Source organism: Fusarium vanettenii (genome assembly GCF_000151355.1).
Source record: "Fusarium vanettenii 77-13-4 chromosome 11 genomic scaffold NECHAsca_32_chr11_3_0, whole genome shotgun sequence".
Taxonomy (NCBI): Eukaryota; Fungi; Ascomycota; class Sordariomycetes; order Hypocreales; family Nectriaceae; genus Fusarium; species Fusarium vanettenii.
In genome coordinates, this window is record NW_003315853.1 from 264522 (window position 1) to 280051 (window position 15530).

The 15530-nt window shown below is 51.1% G+C and overlaps 6 protein-coding genes across 6 annotated transcripts; 4 read left to right on the plus strand and 2 right to left on the minus strand.

Moving 5' to 3' along the window:
• Positions 1–7: 7 nt before the first annotated feature.
• On the minus strand, positions 8–2084 carry NECHADRAFT_86704 (uncharacterized protein; the record flags this gene model as incomplete). The annotated part of the gene is made up of 2 exons (XM_003042775.1): positions 8–1014; positions 1097–2084. 2 exons carry the CDS (start codon positions 2082–2084, stop codon positions 8–10), a joined length of 1995 nt encoding a protein of 664 aa, XP_003042821.1.
• A 1095-nt stretch (positions 2085–3179) lies between these two features.
• NECHADRAFT_29610 (uncharacterized protein) lies at positions 3180–3608 on the plus strand (the record flags this gene model as incomplete). Its single annotated transcript, XM_003042690.1, has 3 exons — positions 3180–3199; positions 3261–3365; positions 3419–3608. Coding segments are annotated over 3 exons (315 nt in total), but the record flags the coding sequence as incomplete, so codon positions are not given.
• A 2826-nt stretch (positions 3609–6434) lies between these two features.
• NECHADRAFT_86706 (uncharacterized protein) lies at positions 6435–6977 on the plus strand (the record flags this gene model as incomplete). Its single annotated transcript, XM_003042691.1, has 1 exon — positions 6435–6977. One exon carries the CDS (start codon positions 6435–6437, stop codon positions 6975–6977), a length of 543 nt encoding a protein of 180 aa, XP_003042737.1.
• A 1584-nt stretch (positions 6978–8561) lies between these two features.
• Positions 8562–10272, minus strand: NECHADRAFT_52275 (uncharacterized protein; the record flags this gene model as incomplete). Its single annotated transcript, XM_003042776.1, has 5 exons — positions 8562–8934; positions 9079–9358; positions 9406–9855; positions 9908–10029; positions 10076–10272. 5 exons carry the CDS (start codon positions 10270–10272, stop codon positions 8562–8564), a joined length of 1422 nt encoding a protein of 473 aa, XP_003042822.1.
• A 1334-nt stretch (positions 10273–11606) lies between these two features.
• On the plus strand, positions 11607–12943 carry NECHADRAFT_86708 (uncharacterized protein; the record flags this gene model as incomplete). Its single annotated transcript, XM_003042692.1, has 3 exons — positions 11607–11897; positions 11964–12334; positions 12388–12943. The coding sequence occupies 3 exons, from the start codon at positions 11607–11609 to the stop codon at positions 12941–12943; spliced, it is 1218 nt and encodes a 405-aa protein (XP_003042738.1).
• A 1156-nt stretch (positions 12944–14099) lies between these two features.
• NECHADRAFT_97317 (uncharacterized protein) lies at positions 14100–15530 on the plus strand (the record flags this gene model as incomplete). The annotated part of the gene is made up of 1 exon (XM_003042693.1): positions 14100–15530. The coding sequence occupies one exon, from the start codon at positions 14100–14102 to the stop codon at positions 15528–15530; it is 1431 nt and encodes a 476-aa protein (XP_003042739.1).

A 15530-nucleotide genomic window follows, 5' to 3' on the forward strand; every position in this document is an offset into this window, starting at 1 on the left:
TCAACCTCTATAGTATCGTGATAGTTTCGGTATGAAATTCACACGCCGTCTGAGCATGATTATCCACAAACCCAAATCTCCCATTCCACTGGCCTTCCCGAATGTAATTTCCGTCGTCCAGCTTCTTCAAGACGAGGCCGCAAGTTTTCGGAAGTTCGTCTTTTGATCTCACGTACTGAGACTCTCCAACAGCAAGAAAGAACGCGTCTTTGTGTTTTGAGAGCCATGTGTCAATGGAATCACTCCCATTCCACTCGAAACTCTCATCAGGCCTTAGTTCAAAATGGTGTCCGAGAGCAGATGTACCATTTTCCCAACCAATTCTCGGTGGCAGATCCTCCTGAGTAGTCTGGCAATCGGAATATACCAATGCATCGATAGTGACTAGAGGTCCCGTTAAAGCCAGTGAGGCAGACTTCACTTGGCCAAATGGGTTATTGGGGTCGACTAGTTCCACCGACACATCCACCACCTTGGCCAAGTCCGTATTCTGCTCAGTCGGGATGAGGTCACCCCTTACGCAACAGTCCATGCTTGCCCAACTCCAAGATGGAGCCCGCCATGTTTGGGATCTTGTCATCCACTCCAACGACCACTCCAACGAAGGGGTCTGCCAGAGGAGCCCCCAAGGCATGGTGTCACGGAAGATGCCAGCGCAATAGTCGCCCTTGAACCAGGACGCACACCTTCTGGCGACAGCCGCGAACGCAACAAGCTTGTCCGCGTCAGGGAAGGTGAGCTCACGGTCTGTATACAGGTCCACAAAATCGTAGAAGTCGAAAAGGGTGCCATTCTCCGGTATGGTATACTGGGCGACAAAGGTGACGTCGAATCCTCGCCCTAGGGCATTGTCATTGCTGAAAGGGAGGTATTCCGTGATTGATCTTTTGAGACCACATTCCCATGAAATGCGATCTGAGGAAAAGTACAAGGTTCTGGGTGAAAGGAGTCTCTCCTGGAAGATCCATGCTCTTTTCGTGAGGGGAGCCTCCTCTCGTGCCCAGGCGAAATCGTCTATGGTGTATACCTCGCAGAGATTTATCCCATCTACCCTAGCAATTAGCTTGATCTAAGAGTAGGCCAAGGTTACGATTACCTATACTCTCGAATTCATTTTCATCTGCAATAAACTGGGTATCATGCCCCTGCGGTTTAAAAAAGGGCGTCCAGACACAGCAGTCTTGTAGACACCTGGGATCTCTTTTACGGAAGGCTCCCTCGTGGGCACTTGCTGAAGCATCAATGGCGATGTTGAGCTCACAGTTGAGATAGACCTTGAACATTTCTTCTGACTGCAAGAGCCAGTCAGAGCGAGAGTCTTGTATGATGCAAAGAGAGTCGATCCAGAGGTATGGGATGTCCAACCGACGGCAAGTGACGATGGCGTCTCGAAAACTAGCAGGGAGTTTTTCTATTGGAATCTCTCTTCGGAACTCGCTCTCGTTGTCGGTTTTTAGCATCAAGAAGTTGGGATTCGGTCCCCAACAGTGACTCAAAGCAGCATAACCGCCTTCAAGTTGAGCGTCTTCTCGATTAACGAGGCGTGGTTTCTTTTGAGGGGATCCAACCTCGATGAGACGCCCAGGATGCCAATTTCGACGCTGCTGTCCGCATCGCTGTTCACACTCATGATCGGCTTTGCAACTCTCCAGCCAGTGCTTGGCCAACTTGGCTACGTTCTCGTGACCCGTGCTATCCGGGATGTCTCTGAGAGGAGGGAACCGGCTTTGAACCCCACAAGGATCTGATTTCAAGTCGGCAGTGACCTGGCTAAGAAATTCTTCGTACCCTGGCGGTGCGTTGGCGTCTGCTGAGGCATTAATATAGAATTGCCACTCTTTCGACTCAGTCATATCTTTGTGTATGGTTACGGGGCGGATCAAAATCAAGTAGTGCATCTCAGTGCCAATGCTCCAACTGATGGCGTATTCCAATGGTGGTATAAAGTCGTCGGCTGGTGAGTGAATATTCAGGCACATCCTGCAGCCGTTCTTGGCAGCTGTAGCTATACTTTGTTTGTCTAGATGGTGAGGACCATTCAAGGTGCCCCTGAAGAAGATGGACATGCATATTGCACAAAGCATTGTGAAGACTTGGGTGGAGCTTGAAGCAAGCGGGAGAAACAAAGATAGAGATGAACATATAAGCTTATGCGCCTCAGCTGACAACGGATCCGGGCGGGGCTTTTAGGGGCTAAGAAGCATCCCTGTCAATCCAGGATGACGAGAGTAGGATCGAGTGTCTCCATTGGTGCCAACATTTTAGCCTGTTGTGCAACAAGATCCCCATGATCTTCACATTTGGCATGGGTACCAGGACATATCCAAGCGCGATGTATCAGTCAATCTGTTCAAATTCAAGGATATATCTCCTTGCTGCGCGAAGACTACCATCACGTACTGTTCAAGGATCTAAACCAATTAAAATTAGTAGCTCATCTGGCCCACTCTGATTATAATATGGCAATAACAGCCTTCTGCCAAATCAGTCAGAGGCTTAGATAGTGCCTTAGCAGTGGGACGAGTACTCATTAGCTTCGCGCAAGCAAGGAGATAGGCACAAAAGGAAATAGTAGAGGCCTATTGGAGATCTTCATATGGCGTTCTTTAGATCAACATCAACCATATGACATAGCATTTAATCCCCCTGTAAGAAGACTAATTGACGCTGGCTTTGGCTCAAGGTAACCCTCATACTAAGCGCACTCTTATATCTTGCTTCGATGACGATAGGCTTCTGGAAAATTGTTCGTAAACTGGGCCTACTGCATGTCCAGCCAGCGCCCCTGCATGATACCCAGCTGGCGGTCCGGAGCGGAAACTGTGATACTGTACCTTATGTTGACGTTGAAATATGTCTAATCGTTTCCGCCATTGACGTCAGGTTTCAGCTTCGGGGCAATATCGGAATTCTCTCAGTGTATGTCAACAAGCAGAGTGTGGAGTAGGAATGCTCAGATATCCATGACGGCATCATGATGTCAACCGAGTGTGTTCACTCAAGTATAATCGCTGCCCTCTCTGCTCATTTCAACTTTCACAACTTTCATCTGTGAGGGCTTTCGGGCAGTAGAATCTCTCACAAACGCAAAGTTACAGCATAACTTACGCCAGACATTGTTTGTCAATAGCCGAACTATCTCTCGTCGATCTGACTCGTTCGCACACGCCACTACCATCATGGTGCACAACGTGAGGACGTATGTTTTTCAGGCATCTCCCGTGATTTTACGTCTAGACAAAGCACTGATAATACAACAGAAATGAAGAATTCAAGGAGGCCCTTGAGACGTATGACATTGTCGTCGTCGACTTCTTCGCCACGTGGTGTGAGCCGTGCAAAGTCATTGCGCCTGTCTACGCCCAGTAAGCCAGCCTGTACCTATGCTCTATCCGTCAGTCACTGAGATTACCGCCAGTTGCCACGAGCTGGACAAGTTCAAGGATTTTCGGTTCCTCAAGATCAATGTGGATGAACTGCCTGACCTATGTGAGGAGTTGAAAGTGTCCTCCATGCCGACGTTTCAGCTGTACAAGAAGGGCGAGAAAATTGATGAGCTGCAGGGTGCTGACCGTGAAGGTTTGATTAAGCTTCTAGAGAAGGGTCTGGAATAATTGTTTGTCACTGTTCAGGCGATCTCTCTCCCAATATCAGCTTGAACATCGTTTAGTCTTGTTGATCGACAACCCTTCTTATCCGCCTAGCTAGTTAATGGTAATGAAGCTTATCACGGAGTCTAAGAGACATAACTCTTTCAATCCAGAGATGCTTGGCTCAAGCTGCTCGTCAGGGGGCCTCCACAATATACCAACTGGACGGCCTATCAGCGTCCAAGGAGGAGTTGGCTCGGATAATTGGGCCTTCTTAGTAGATGAGATACATAGGAATGGTCACAGCAAAGACGAGGCACGCCAGAACAGTGCCGGCGTAATACAGATGATATTTTTCTCCCACGTTCTTGGAAAGTGGCATCAAGGACATGGCTGGCCAGGAATTGGTGAGCGAAGCCATCCTCTCCCGTGGCGGAAGCAGAGGAGGGGCCATATGCTCATCAACTGTCTTAGAAACGATATAATGGGCTACTGGAACTCAAAGGACTTACGATGGTTTTAAGCAGTGCAAGATACAGCAGCCACTTAAAACGGCGCCCCTCTGCCTTGATAACCTGATGATTTCGAATGATACATAACACATGGAAGAGATAAGGAACAATGTAGCCGATGTTGACAGAGATGAAAGCCAAGGCCTCTTCAAGGCAAACTCCCATTGCTCAAAGACCAAGTCAAAACGTTAGCGGAAGGTAAATTTGAGGGTATCGGGGAACCCTGGGAGAAGGCTGGCTCCCTACGTCTGGGGCCAAGGGGATGAAAGAACTCTGCGGACTAACCATTGGCTCAGTTCTTCACAGTAAACAGCCAAAAAGGGATTCCTGAACATGCCCACCTTGATGCTTGCGCGCTCACCTAAGTCACCTTTGAGAACAAAGATCATGGTGGAACCAATGATGGGTCAGCGGCAGAACAAATGATGGTGGCCCTGAGGCTAGGTCGGGGACCGGTTGTCTGTTGCACAAGGGTATTCCTACCTTAAATGACAATTTCTTTTGTCGACATCTCACGTAAAAAGACGGCTATGCGTGGTTCTATACTCATGGCAGTACCAACGCTCCAATCCATGCTCAGCAGGTTTCGAACAGGGTCAGAACTGCATACAATGTCACAACGTATCTTGGGCGATGCTGTGCAAACGGAGGCCTCCAAATAGAAGAGCGACCATCGGCACAAGACGTATTCATATCACATGACTAGATCGAGGCCTGTTGCGGCATTGGTCGATGGTCTTTCTTGCAACGAGAAGGTTCCAAGGAGCCCTGGCTCCCTCTCAGCACCCAGAATCATGCCAGCTGTGTAAGGCTTGGATGACAAACTGCGGATTCGGCTCCGACGGCTTCAGTCTAGGTTTTGATCCCCACTTACTTGACTTTTCACGGAACATGAGAAAGCACCACCGATCTGATGTTCACCTTATCACTAACTATCTAGATTGCCTGGCCTTATCCCTGTTTGATCATTGGCCTTGATTGTTTCTGCAGGACTTTGAATAGAGAGGTATTACTGTTCGATCACATGCGTGTCATTCGTAGTCAACAAAAATTAGCTTTGCTTGACCAAATTTGTTGAACCTGGAAGTGAAGCCATCACGTAAGAGCACAGTTTCCAACACCACGACGTGCTATCCCAGTAAAGGGCGTGACACCTGTGCTACTTTATCTACTACTGGCGCAGCAAAGCCTAAAAAGTAGCAAGATGGTATCACGAACAAGGATAAGAGAAAAGCGCGGTCTTGCACAGTGTGGGCAGCACTTATCCTGAAACTTAACATTGACATTCGATTTCTCTCCTTGTCAGCCTGGGTCCTTCGGTTCTTTAATACGTATCTCGGTTCATTAGTCTTTCCATTAGCTTATCTAAAGCACAAGTATAGACCACGCTATCTTTGTACGTCAGAAAGGAGCCGCATTCCACACTAAGAAATCTGTGGTTTTCCCTGCATCTCTACCAGACCTCGACTCTCCGTCGAAGGTAGGCTTATCCTGCAATGATCTCTCCGAGTTTATTTCTATCCTCACCAAGCATCTCGGAAATCTTTTCTACGGCCGGATTTTCACAGAGATTTCATCAAAACCTTCTTCTTGCGCGACGCATGTTGGGTCAGCCATTAAAACTCTCATTTTTAGGAATTCGTGGCAGTGCAATACGGAGAGACAGAAGGCATTTTTCTTCATCCACCCGACTATGCAGAACATGGGTACATATCAAGTTAAGTGACGATGGGTAGGAGTGATTATCTTGAGGCATGGGAATGTTATCTGCAAACCCCAGTAGAAAAATGAGCTTTTTCATCCAGGCTGAGTTATCAAAGAGAGCTTCAGTACTTTATTCGTCCTGATTTCCTGAGCGTAGAAAGAGTAGGAACTCTACCTTGAAGTTTCAAAATTGAAATGACCACCTGGTCGATTTTCTCTCAACGGTCATGTATGCCTTTCAAACTCTCTTTGAGCCTCAGAATACTGTTCACTCCCAAGCTTGGCCATAAATTTCCAGCCATTTCCTTTGTCTTCCGACATTCTTTTCCCTTTATCTCTTCACCGGATTCATTTCTTTGTCCGGATACAGCTTCTTCGCTATTCACATCCACATACGCTCATCGCTGCTCTTTAACGGCAAAAGGATATCGAACGTCTGGCATCTACATCAAGTTTCCCTCTGTTGTTACAGTACATTCAATACGACTTTGGTCTCTACCTCGAAGCATACCTGTCAATACCTTCTCTCACCGTCTGCCGCTTCTCATCACCACCATACTCGTTGTTGCTCTCTGCCAACATAATTTTCGCCTTTCTTTCGAATTCGGGTCCTTTCTTCTTCTTCGACATGCTGCCTGCCAGCCTAGCTGCAGAACTGGAAATCACTCAAGAAGAGATGGACCTTTTTGCAGAGGACATATGTTCTGTTTGTCCTGGTTGCAAACGCGTGCAATCGACAACCGCAGCCGTCCGTAGCGCCATTGCTCACATTTCCTACATCTCGGCCGTGGAAGGACACGAGTTAGAGAATATCTGGTGGCGGATGCATCACTTGGACCAGGCCATGAACAGGGTTAAGAAACTGCTCGGCGGCGACAAGACACCACCGGAACCGGGATCCCCCAAAGATAATGTGATGGTGGTTATCAACGTGTCCTTGAATACCTTGGCCTACATTCTCTCGGCCTTGGATGCATACGGCTTCAGGTCACAGGCGGATACACAGCATCACTTCTTAGTCTTTCGTCATCAGCTTGACAACATCCTCGGCATCATTGCGGGGATTATCAAAGCTACAGCTCCTCTTCTGGAGGCTGAAGGTCCGCTCCTCAAGGCTGAGGATTGTCACGAGGGCATGGAATTGCCTAATGACCCTTCGTCGTCTCCTTAGTTATCGTAGGTAGGAGCGGGAGTGGGGGATAAGGAGCTGTCCGGGTTACTATTACATATGCTGGAATATGGCCATTCACCGTCTACCAACATATCTCAGGCGTAAGAGGGACCAGAGAATGTCCACTTTTCGTCATTATCTTGGCAGGAGTTTCACGATGAAGCATGGACGTTTAGAATGTAACGGCTCTTCTAAGAGCTAGGCTTGTAAGACGCCGACACCATGACTCCCTCACCCTTGGTCTCCAGTGAAGGGTCGTAGCAATAAGGAGAATGTTGGTTACTGTGTGGTGGGCAGATGCCTTACGGGAGATGATACACCGTGATTGGCGACAGCAATATACAACGGCGTCTGGGTGTGAGTTGAAGGTTATAGAAATTCCATCACTGGCGGTTATTTTATAAGTTTTGGCGAGTTGTTTCATTAGTTGGTGTAACGATTTCAATGGCATTGCGAAACATATGTCCTCACTTACCTATGACATAGTAATCTCCTGGTGACTTGATGTTAGAGTCATGGGAGCTCTCTATGTCCGACCAGAAGCCTCACCGTTATCATTTTTGACCTTTAACCGAAGGATTTTTGACAATTTCTTTTTCCGTCTTACCTCACCATTGGGTTCATTTCTTCCAGATGGAAAAGACTCGTGCACTAATAAAGATTTTTGATAGCCTTGGCAATGAACATCAGACAGACATCGCTGTTTCGCGTCAGAAAATTACCTCTTTAGCAACGCGTTCTTATTTCCGTTGCTTTTCCAAGCTCGGCAGTCGCGGCTGCTGACTGACACGTCGTATTGCTTCTAGTCTGCGTCGCGTGGTGACCCGGTAGTTAGCTGTTGTGTTGGTTGAGGCCTGCATTCATATGCCGCGTCACACTGGGTCCGGTTAAACCGGATCAATACACCTTGCTTATATGCTCGTCTTATGAAACAGGGACTTGTGATCGTACGGTGGAAAGGCAGAGACAAGTTGACAGCGAGGTCTTGCTATTTAAAACATCCATCCATAAGAGCCTGCAGCCAAGCCATCATGTCAAATAAGCTTAACAGACCAATGTAAACGCCATGTCTCAAAATTAGTGTCCAGTAGAGCGTCTGCATCTGTCATTGACGTGGCGACTCAGCCTCGTGATGCATGGCTGCGGCCGGCGGGGGGACCCCCATGTTTTTGGTAGCATGACAGCTGTACAACATCTTGAAACCCTGCCTATTAATAGAAGAGAATGGCAAGGATGTTGTTTACTGTTATGTTGATCGCATGTTGGTTGAGTGCCGTGTTGGCCGAACGTTGGTTTCAAGATGTTTGAGAAGGAGGCGAATATCCACCAAGCATCATGCATGGACTCTTCTCGAAAACCGGTCGCTGAGTGGCAAAGAAAAAACCGCTCATATTCACTCGAAGTTGGGGACAGCTGTAGGCAAGAGTTTGAGGGTGTAATATTCGACGGGGAGTCAAGAAGCCGTGGGTATATTATTTGATGCTTTACAATTTATACAAGTAAATGGATCTTCATGTCCATTTTGAGACCGTAAATAGTCTCCTCCCACAGTGTCTATGATATATATGCAGATGCAGTTTACGCTTACGCATTGGCGTTGGCAACGACAAAGTCAAGAATCGTGAGGTTGGGACCGCTCCAGTGCTTTCTAGCACGAGCGAACCACAGGGCAACAGCGATGGCCAGGACGGCAACCATGACGGGCCCGCAGTAGTTCATGTTCTCGGCGGTGACGGGAATCGTCGAGGGGAAGGGGAGGAAGATGATAACATAGAGGGTGTAGAGGAGGGCGAAACAGTTGACGTAGATACCGTATCCGCCGAGGTTCCACTCGCCCACCTTGATGGTGTTGCCGCTGAAGCGGACGTAGAGCATGCTGCTGATGGCGATGGCGTAGGAGATGTAGAGGGCCAGGGAGGAGAGGGAAGTAATGGCACCAAAGGCAACGTAGGAGGAGCTGCCAATGTTGAGGAGGTTGAGAGCGCAGACGAGGAAGACGGTGAAGATGATGGATCGGGTAGGCACTCGGTGGTTAGGGCTGACATAGGCAAAGTAGGCGGGCATACCACCGTCACGAGACCAAGCCCAAGTAAGTCGAGACACGGAGGCAATGTTGGCCAGGTTGACACTGAAGGAGATGACGAAGAGGCCGGTGATCATGGCAGTGGTGGCCTTCTCGGAGCCAGTGACGGCCATGATGATGGCGAGGATAGGGCTGGCCTCGTTGAGCATGTCCTCGACGGAGCCCATAGCAGAGATGAGGACGTTGACCATGACGAAGCCGAGGACACCATTCATGAAGATGGACCAGAACATGGCGCGGGGGACAGCCGACTTGGCCTTTCGGGTCTCCTCACTCATGTGGATGGCACTGTCGAAGCCTGGGGTTGTTAGATACGGCAATCATAAGTAGACGAAGGAATCTTACCAGTGAAACTCCAGACACAGGTGAGCATGCCGAGGTTCCAGGCGACGTAGGTGTTATCCCAGCCAGAAGAGATGTTTCGCGACAGCCAGAAGGACGAGGGGTTGCGGGGACCCATGACGACAAGCACAACGACGAAGATGACGAACAGGCAGACGTGGAGGACACCGGCGACAAGCTCAATCCAAGGAATCAGCTTGAAGGCGTAGATGTTCAAGAATCCGTGGACAAGGCACATGGCGATGACCAGGACGGAGGTGTGCCATCCACCGGCGACGTAGTTGGGGTGGTTGAGCGCAATCATGGACTCGAGCAGGATGATGGTGACATTGGCAATGGCGGCAAGCAGAGAGACGTAACCAAACCATGTGGCCCATCCTTGAATCCATGTCGCAAATCTCTTGACGGATGAGGGGGCGAGGTGATATGTCCAATGGTACTGCGCACCAGCAACTTTGCGGCACATTAGCATGTTAAATCCGTAAAGGGAAAAGAGTAGACGCACCAGGCTGGATCGAGGCCATCTCTCCGAGGGAAGCAGCCTGGGAGATGGCACCGAAAAAGACGATGATGAAGCTAAAGAGGAATGTCTGGGGGCCGCCATTGAAGAGAGCAAAGTACATGTTTCTGCGAGGTCAGCATCGCCATCAACACCAAAAGTCGTGAGACATACGAGCACATGCCTTCCCATAGTGCCATGTAGGTCAGGGAAAAGGCAAACAGCTGCGAAAAGGAAAAGACCTTGCGCGTTCTCGTCTGGTTGTAGACCGAGTTGTTGTCGTTCTCGGTCGTGACGCCATGATCGACCGTGACGGGAGCCTTGTTGGCCTGCCCGAGCTCGAGGCTCTCGTTTCTAGAGGCGACAGACATGATTTAGATTGTGAGGCCAGTGCAGGAACCAACAGTTCGCATGGGGGTGAAGGGAACTGGGAGGGGGAAATCAATGTGAGGGAACGAGGGAAGATGTATGGAAGATCCGGGGCACTTTATTAAAAAAGAAAGATGACGGGCAGCCAAGCAGCAAGTAAGCAGAACTGACAAGCCAAGGGGGCGTGTGAGAGATGGTCCCAGGACCGGGAATTCTACGGCTGTAGGCCTTGCAGTTGCCACAAGCGATGTGACTTCGTTTCGAGCCCACCACCAGCAGCTGAAATCGATGTTCAGGCCAGGTCTAGCTTAGCAAATCCCGGTGACTGACGGAGGAAATAACCATGCCTAGACCAAGCCCCAGTCCAGGGACGGGGGGAAAACAAAGGGCGAAAAGAAGAAGGGGGAGGGGCGCTTCGCCCCGTCGCGGAATACAACGATTGTTCTTGGGTCTTACCGGGCACAGACAACATCCTCCGATTGGCAAGGATCAGGGGGTGACTGTCCCCTCTCTGCTGCATGGGTAGCCTCAGTGTTGGACCGCATTCACTAGCTTCGAAAGGACCGGTCCGGGGGTTGGTTGAAAAAGTGGATGACAAAGTCAAGACAGAGCATGGAGGCGTTGAAACGACAATGTCGGGTTGGTCGAGTATCCTCGAGGTGCATGGCGCCCCCCCTACCTATGGAGACGACAACCATGGGCCTCGAAAGATGCACCTCGTGGAACCCTCCAGGGATTCATGCCACCTGAAATCAGGCACAGGTGGGCAGAAGCCACGCAGCAGAAGCAATATAGCACCGCACACAGCCTTTTTCGTCCAAGTGTGGGAAGAAATCATGCAACCCGAACTAGGAGGCGTCGAGGCCTTCCTCTTGACATTTCACTTTTCTTCTCTCATGTTCAGCTAGGGGGTTATTAGTTAGTGAAAGTGACAGGGCAAGCCTCAAACAAACAAGTGCAAAACTTTGACATCCTTTCTCGGTAGGCGATGGATGCGCCCGAGGTGACTCTTGACTGCCGCTGAGTGATTCGCCCCCATTCTTTTTTTCCCTTTCGCCTCCAGCCTCTCACTTTGCTCACACGGCACGCCTTGCTCATCTCTCGCCCGCTTTGCCTTGCCTGCTGATATGCATGCGGTCCCGACCTGGTCACGATTTTGCAGCCAAAGAAAAAAAAGCTCGGTCCTTTCCCATGTTAAAGGCCAACGGGTCCCCATCCCACCGTCCCGTAGATCGAAAGCTGAGCTGCTGCTAAAAAGGATCGTCGCTCTCGATCCTACGCAAGACACATCGTTCAGAGCAAAGCCTTACCCCAGGGCCTTGCTTGCTTGCCAACGATGGCGCTCGACTCGAATCAGTCTCCGCCCTTTTACCCTCTCACAAAGGACAACCATGGGGCGCTCGTCGTCGTCACAGCCGTCATCTTCTTCATCTATGCCCTCCTCGGCATCGTGGGCAAGCTCATCATCCGCCTCAACATCACGTCCATGAAGGATTTTGACCTTCTGCTCCTGGGATCTGCCGCCATTTACTTTTGCCAGACGGCTTGTGTCGTCGCCGCCTGCAACCACGGACTGGGAGAGCATCGCAAAAACGTCTCGGATGAGGATTTTGCAAGTTTCAGCAAGGTTGGTTTCTTGGTGGAGTTTTTTTGTTACTCCGCTGCTTCAGGTTGTTAACATCAGTTGAAACAGTTGATCTATGCCGCCCGAATACTCGCATTGCTCGTCGATGCTACGACAAAGATATCGTTATGCCTTCTCATTAGGCAGATCAGCAACATCGGAGGGTTGAACCTCGCCAACCTGATATTAGCCGGAGTTGTAGTCGCGTACACTGTGGCAGGCATCTTTGCGACAGCCTTTCAATGTCCCCTTCCTGAACCATGGGAGTCGCAAAGCAACGACCAGTGTCCTGGCCAAGGACCAATCTTCATCTTCAACGGCATCATGAACATATTGACCGATCTTGCGCTGTGCGCTCTTCCCGTGGCCATGATGTGGGACGTCCAGACTTCGCTTAGGCGTAAGCTTATCGTCATGGCTCTCTTCGGCAGCCGTCTCATGTTTGTCTCCCCACGGCATTGTATCGGTCGATTCATTGCTAACGATGCTACAGTGTCCCCATTGTTACGATCCCCGCTATGTCGCAGGCGAGCTACCTCTTTGGCGACTCCGACGATGCGACATGGAAGGCTGTTTCTACCATGATCTGGACGCAAATATCTCTCGGTCTCTCGGTGCTTACAGTCTGCATCCCCAGTCTCAAAGGTGTCATCGACAGTTTGTTAGGCCACACAGCTGTCGCCGCTATCGGAGCCCCATACGAACTCAAGGACAGCGGCAACGGTACAGGTCTTGAGATGACCGCCATGGGAGATTCAGGCGGCTCAAGGGGTAACACGAACAAGTCCACCACCAGACAGGGTAGCCACGCCTTGAGCAGCGCCTTGAGAATGGGGTCAAGAGCAAGGACCAACGAGCAACCGACATGGCGGAGAGACGTGACAGCGCAGATCGAAGCAAAAGCAGAGACTGGCAGCGAAAGCGTGCGCAAGCTGACAGAGGGTGTATTGGTGCACACAGATTTCGAGATGCAGTACGACGATAGAGGAACATCAGAGGCCTCGCGGGCGGATTCAAGAGGGTCGTACGAAGCTAGATACAACATGTAGACATAATCACGAGCATTCACATTCATGCGTCTTCCCAACCGTCGTCCCGAGGATCTGGGAATGTGGCAGGCGGCAATGGCTTCAACGTTTGCTAGAGCCAACACATCTTGAAGCCACCCACACACGTCGGCAGCCATGGCGCTGCAATGACAGCGGCACAGCACAATAGGGTTTTCGCTTAAGACAAAAAGTAACCCCACGCTCTGGAACAATGACCCCCCTGTCTGCCTTGTCCGTCATTGCTTCTGGCTATTATCTAGCTTGGAACCGGGCGGCCTCTATTGCTATCCGGCCCGTCAGACTTGAGGCAAAGAGGCAAGGTGAAGCGGGCTTCAATCGCAGCTTTTTTTTTTCATTCTCGTTCTCGCGTCCTCTCAAGCTCAGACCATTCAGGGGCACTAGCAAGCCATGGCACGCCATCGTCTTGAATCGCGGCCGAACTAAGATGGATGTTACCCACTTGGTGTGCAACGGAAGAGGGAGGGGGTCTCAGGCTGGACGGGCCGTACCCTGGGCGATCCCCTTGGAATCGAGCCACTTGGGAGCGGGAGGGAGGGTGTGAGTGGAGGATCGTCGCGGCACTCGCGGAGACATTGTCAAAGCCGAGTCGTCGGTCGTGATGGGTAGAGTGAGAAAAGAAGACCCCTGTCCCTGAACCCCCTCCGCGTTATTTCTTCTGGCTGGTGTTTTTTTCCTTTTTTTTTTTATTCCCCTCTTTGCTCACCATCCTTATCTTAGCAAATCCTGCGAGAATGGTACGAGTTCTAGAACCCCTCAACCCTGACGGGCCAACCAGAATGCGCGCAGCAGTCTTCTTTGCGGAGTCGGGCTCTTCGCCTGCAGGTATGCACTCTCGGCGAACTGACAGATCCCTGGTCGATTCTCGGGACCGGACCCAGGCGAGGGCATCTCTTTGGTGATGGTTCGTGTGGGAGCCTCCCAGAATCAGTCGTTTGTTGATGTTATTGCTGTTGGTTCAGGGTTGGTTGGCTCAACTCTACCGGAATCATTCCATGTTGGTCGTTGCTTTTGCCCTTCGTTTGCGTTTCCCTTCAGGGTCAAGCCTGTCTCGAGGTCATATCTGTAGGCACATTCTCTCCTCTCGTCCATGCTCGTCACGCAGCAGCAACCAGTATGCATCGTGCATCTTTCCACCATGGACGACGTCGACGACGACAGCACTCATTGTGAGGCAAGCCCCTTGCTGCCCTCAAACGACAACGACGCCTCGAGATGGCCCATCCGCAGCCGGTGGACCGAGCTGTCGCTTATCTCGCGATACTCGCTGCCCCTCGTGGCAACATACCTGCTCCAATATTCCTTCAGCGTCATCACCACGTCCGCGGCGGGTCATCTGGGTCAGGATGATCTTGCCGCTGCAGCAATCGGCGTCACCACCATGAACATCTGTGGTCTGGCATTCTTTGAGGGCATGGCCACAGCTCTGGATACTCTGTGTGCTCAGGCATACGGCGCTGGGAACAAGTTGGGTGTTGGGCTTCACGTCCAGCGGATGCTCCTTCTCATGGCCCTCGCCACCATCCCAGTGGGCGCCCTCTGGCTGAGTTCTCCGGCGCTCCTGTCACTCGTTCTGAAGCAGGAGAATCTGGCAGTAAAAGCGGGCTCGTTCCTGCGCGTCAGCTTGATCGGCCTGCCGGGCTACGCGTCCTTCGAGGCAGGCAAGCGGTTCTTGCAGTCCCAGGGGGACTTTGATACCGGAATGCTCATCCTCGTCGTTTGTGCGCCCGTCAACGCTCTCCTGGCCTGGCTCTTTGCGTTCCATCTCGGCATGGGCCTAGAGGGCGCCGCTCTCGGTGCCGCCCTGGCCAACGACCTCCGTCCGGTGCTTCTGCTCCTGTGCATCGCCTTCAAGAGGTCCTCTCACCAGTGTTGGCCCGGGCTCTCGTGTCGCGCGTTTCGCGGCTGGGGCCCCATGGTTCGACTGTCGGCCGCTGGATCAGCAGTGACCCTTGCAGAGTGGGCAGCGTTCGAGGTTCTAACGTTTAGCACGTCCTACCTGAGCACCATGCACCTCGGTGCACAGACGATCTTGACTACCACGTCGGTTGTAATGTGGCATATTCCTTTTTCCTTTAGCGTCGGTGTCAGTACCAGAATCGGCCATCTCATTGGAGCAGGCCTAGTGTCTGCTGCTAGGAGAGTGGCCGTCTTATACTCGATGCTTTTTGTGGGAATTGGACTCTTGGATGCCATTGTACTCTTCGCACTGAGGAACTACATACCCTACGTCTACTCGGCAGACCCCGAAATCCGCGACCTGGTCTCAAGAACCATGCTCTCGGTCGCCTGCTTCCAGGTGTTTGACGCCGTCATCTGCGGATGCAACGGTGTACTCCGCGGCCTAGCAAGAACCTCATTCGCCGCCTGGGTAGTCTTCTTTGTCAACTATCTAGGCGCCGTGCCTCTTGCTATGTGGCTCGAACTGGGTCCTGCGGGTATGGGTTTGGACGGCGTGTGGACAGGCCTGGGGACAGGGCTCGTCGTTATTGCTTGCATAGAAGTGACCTACATGATCAGCATTGATTGGCGGAGGTGTGTCGATAATGTTAAAAGTAGAGAAGAATAA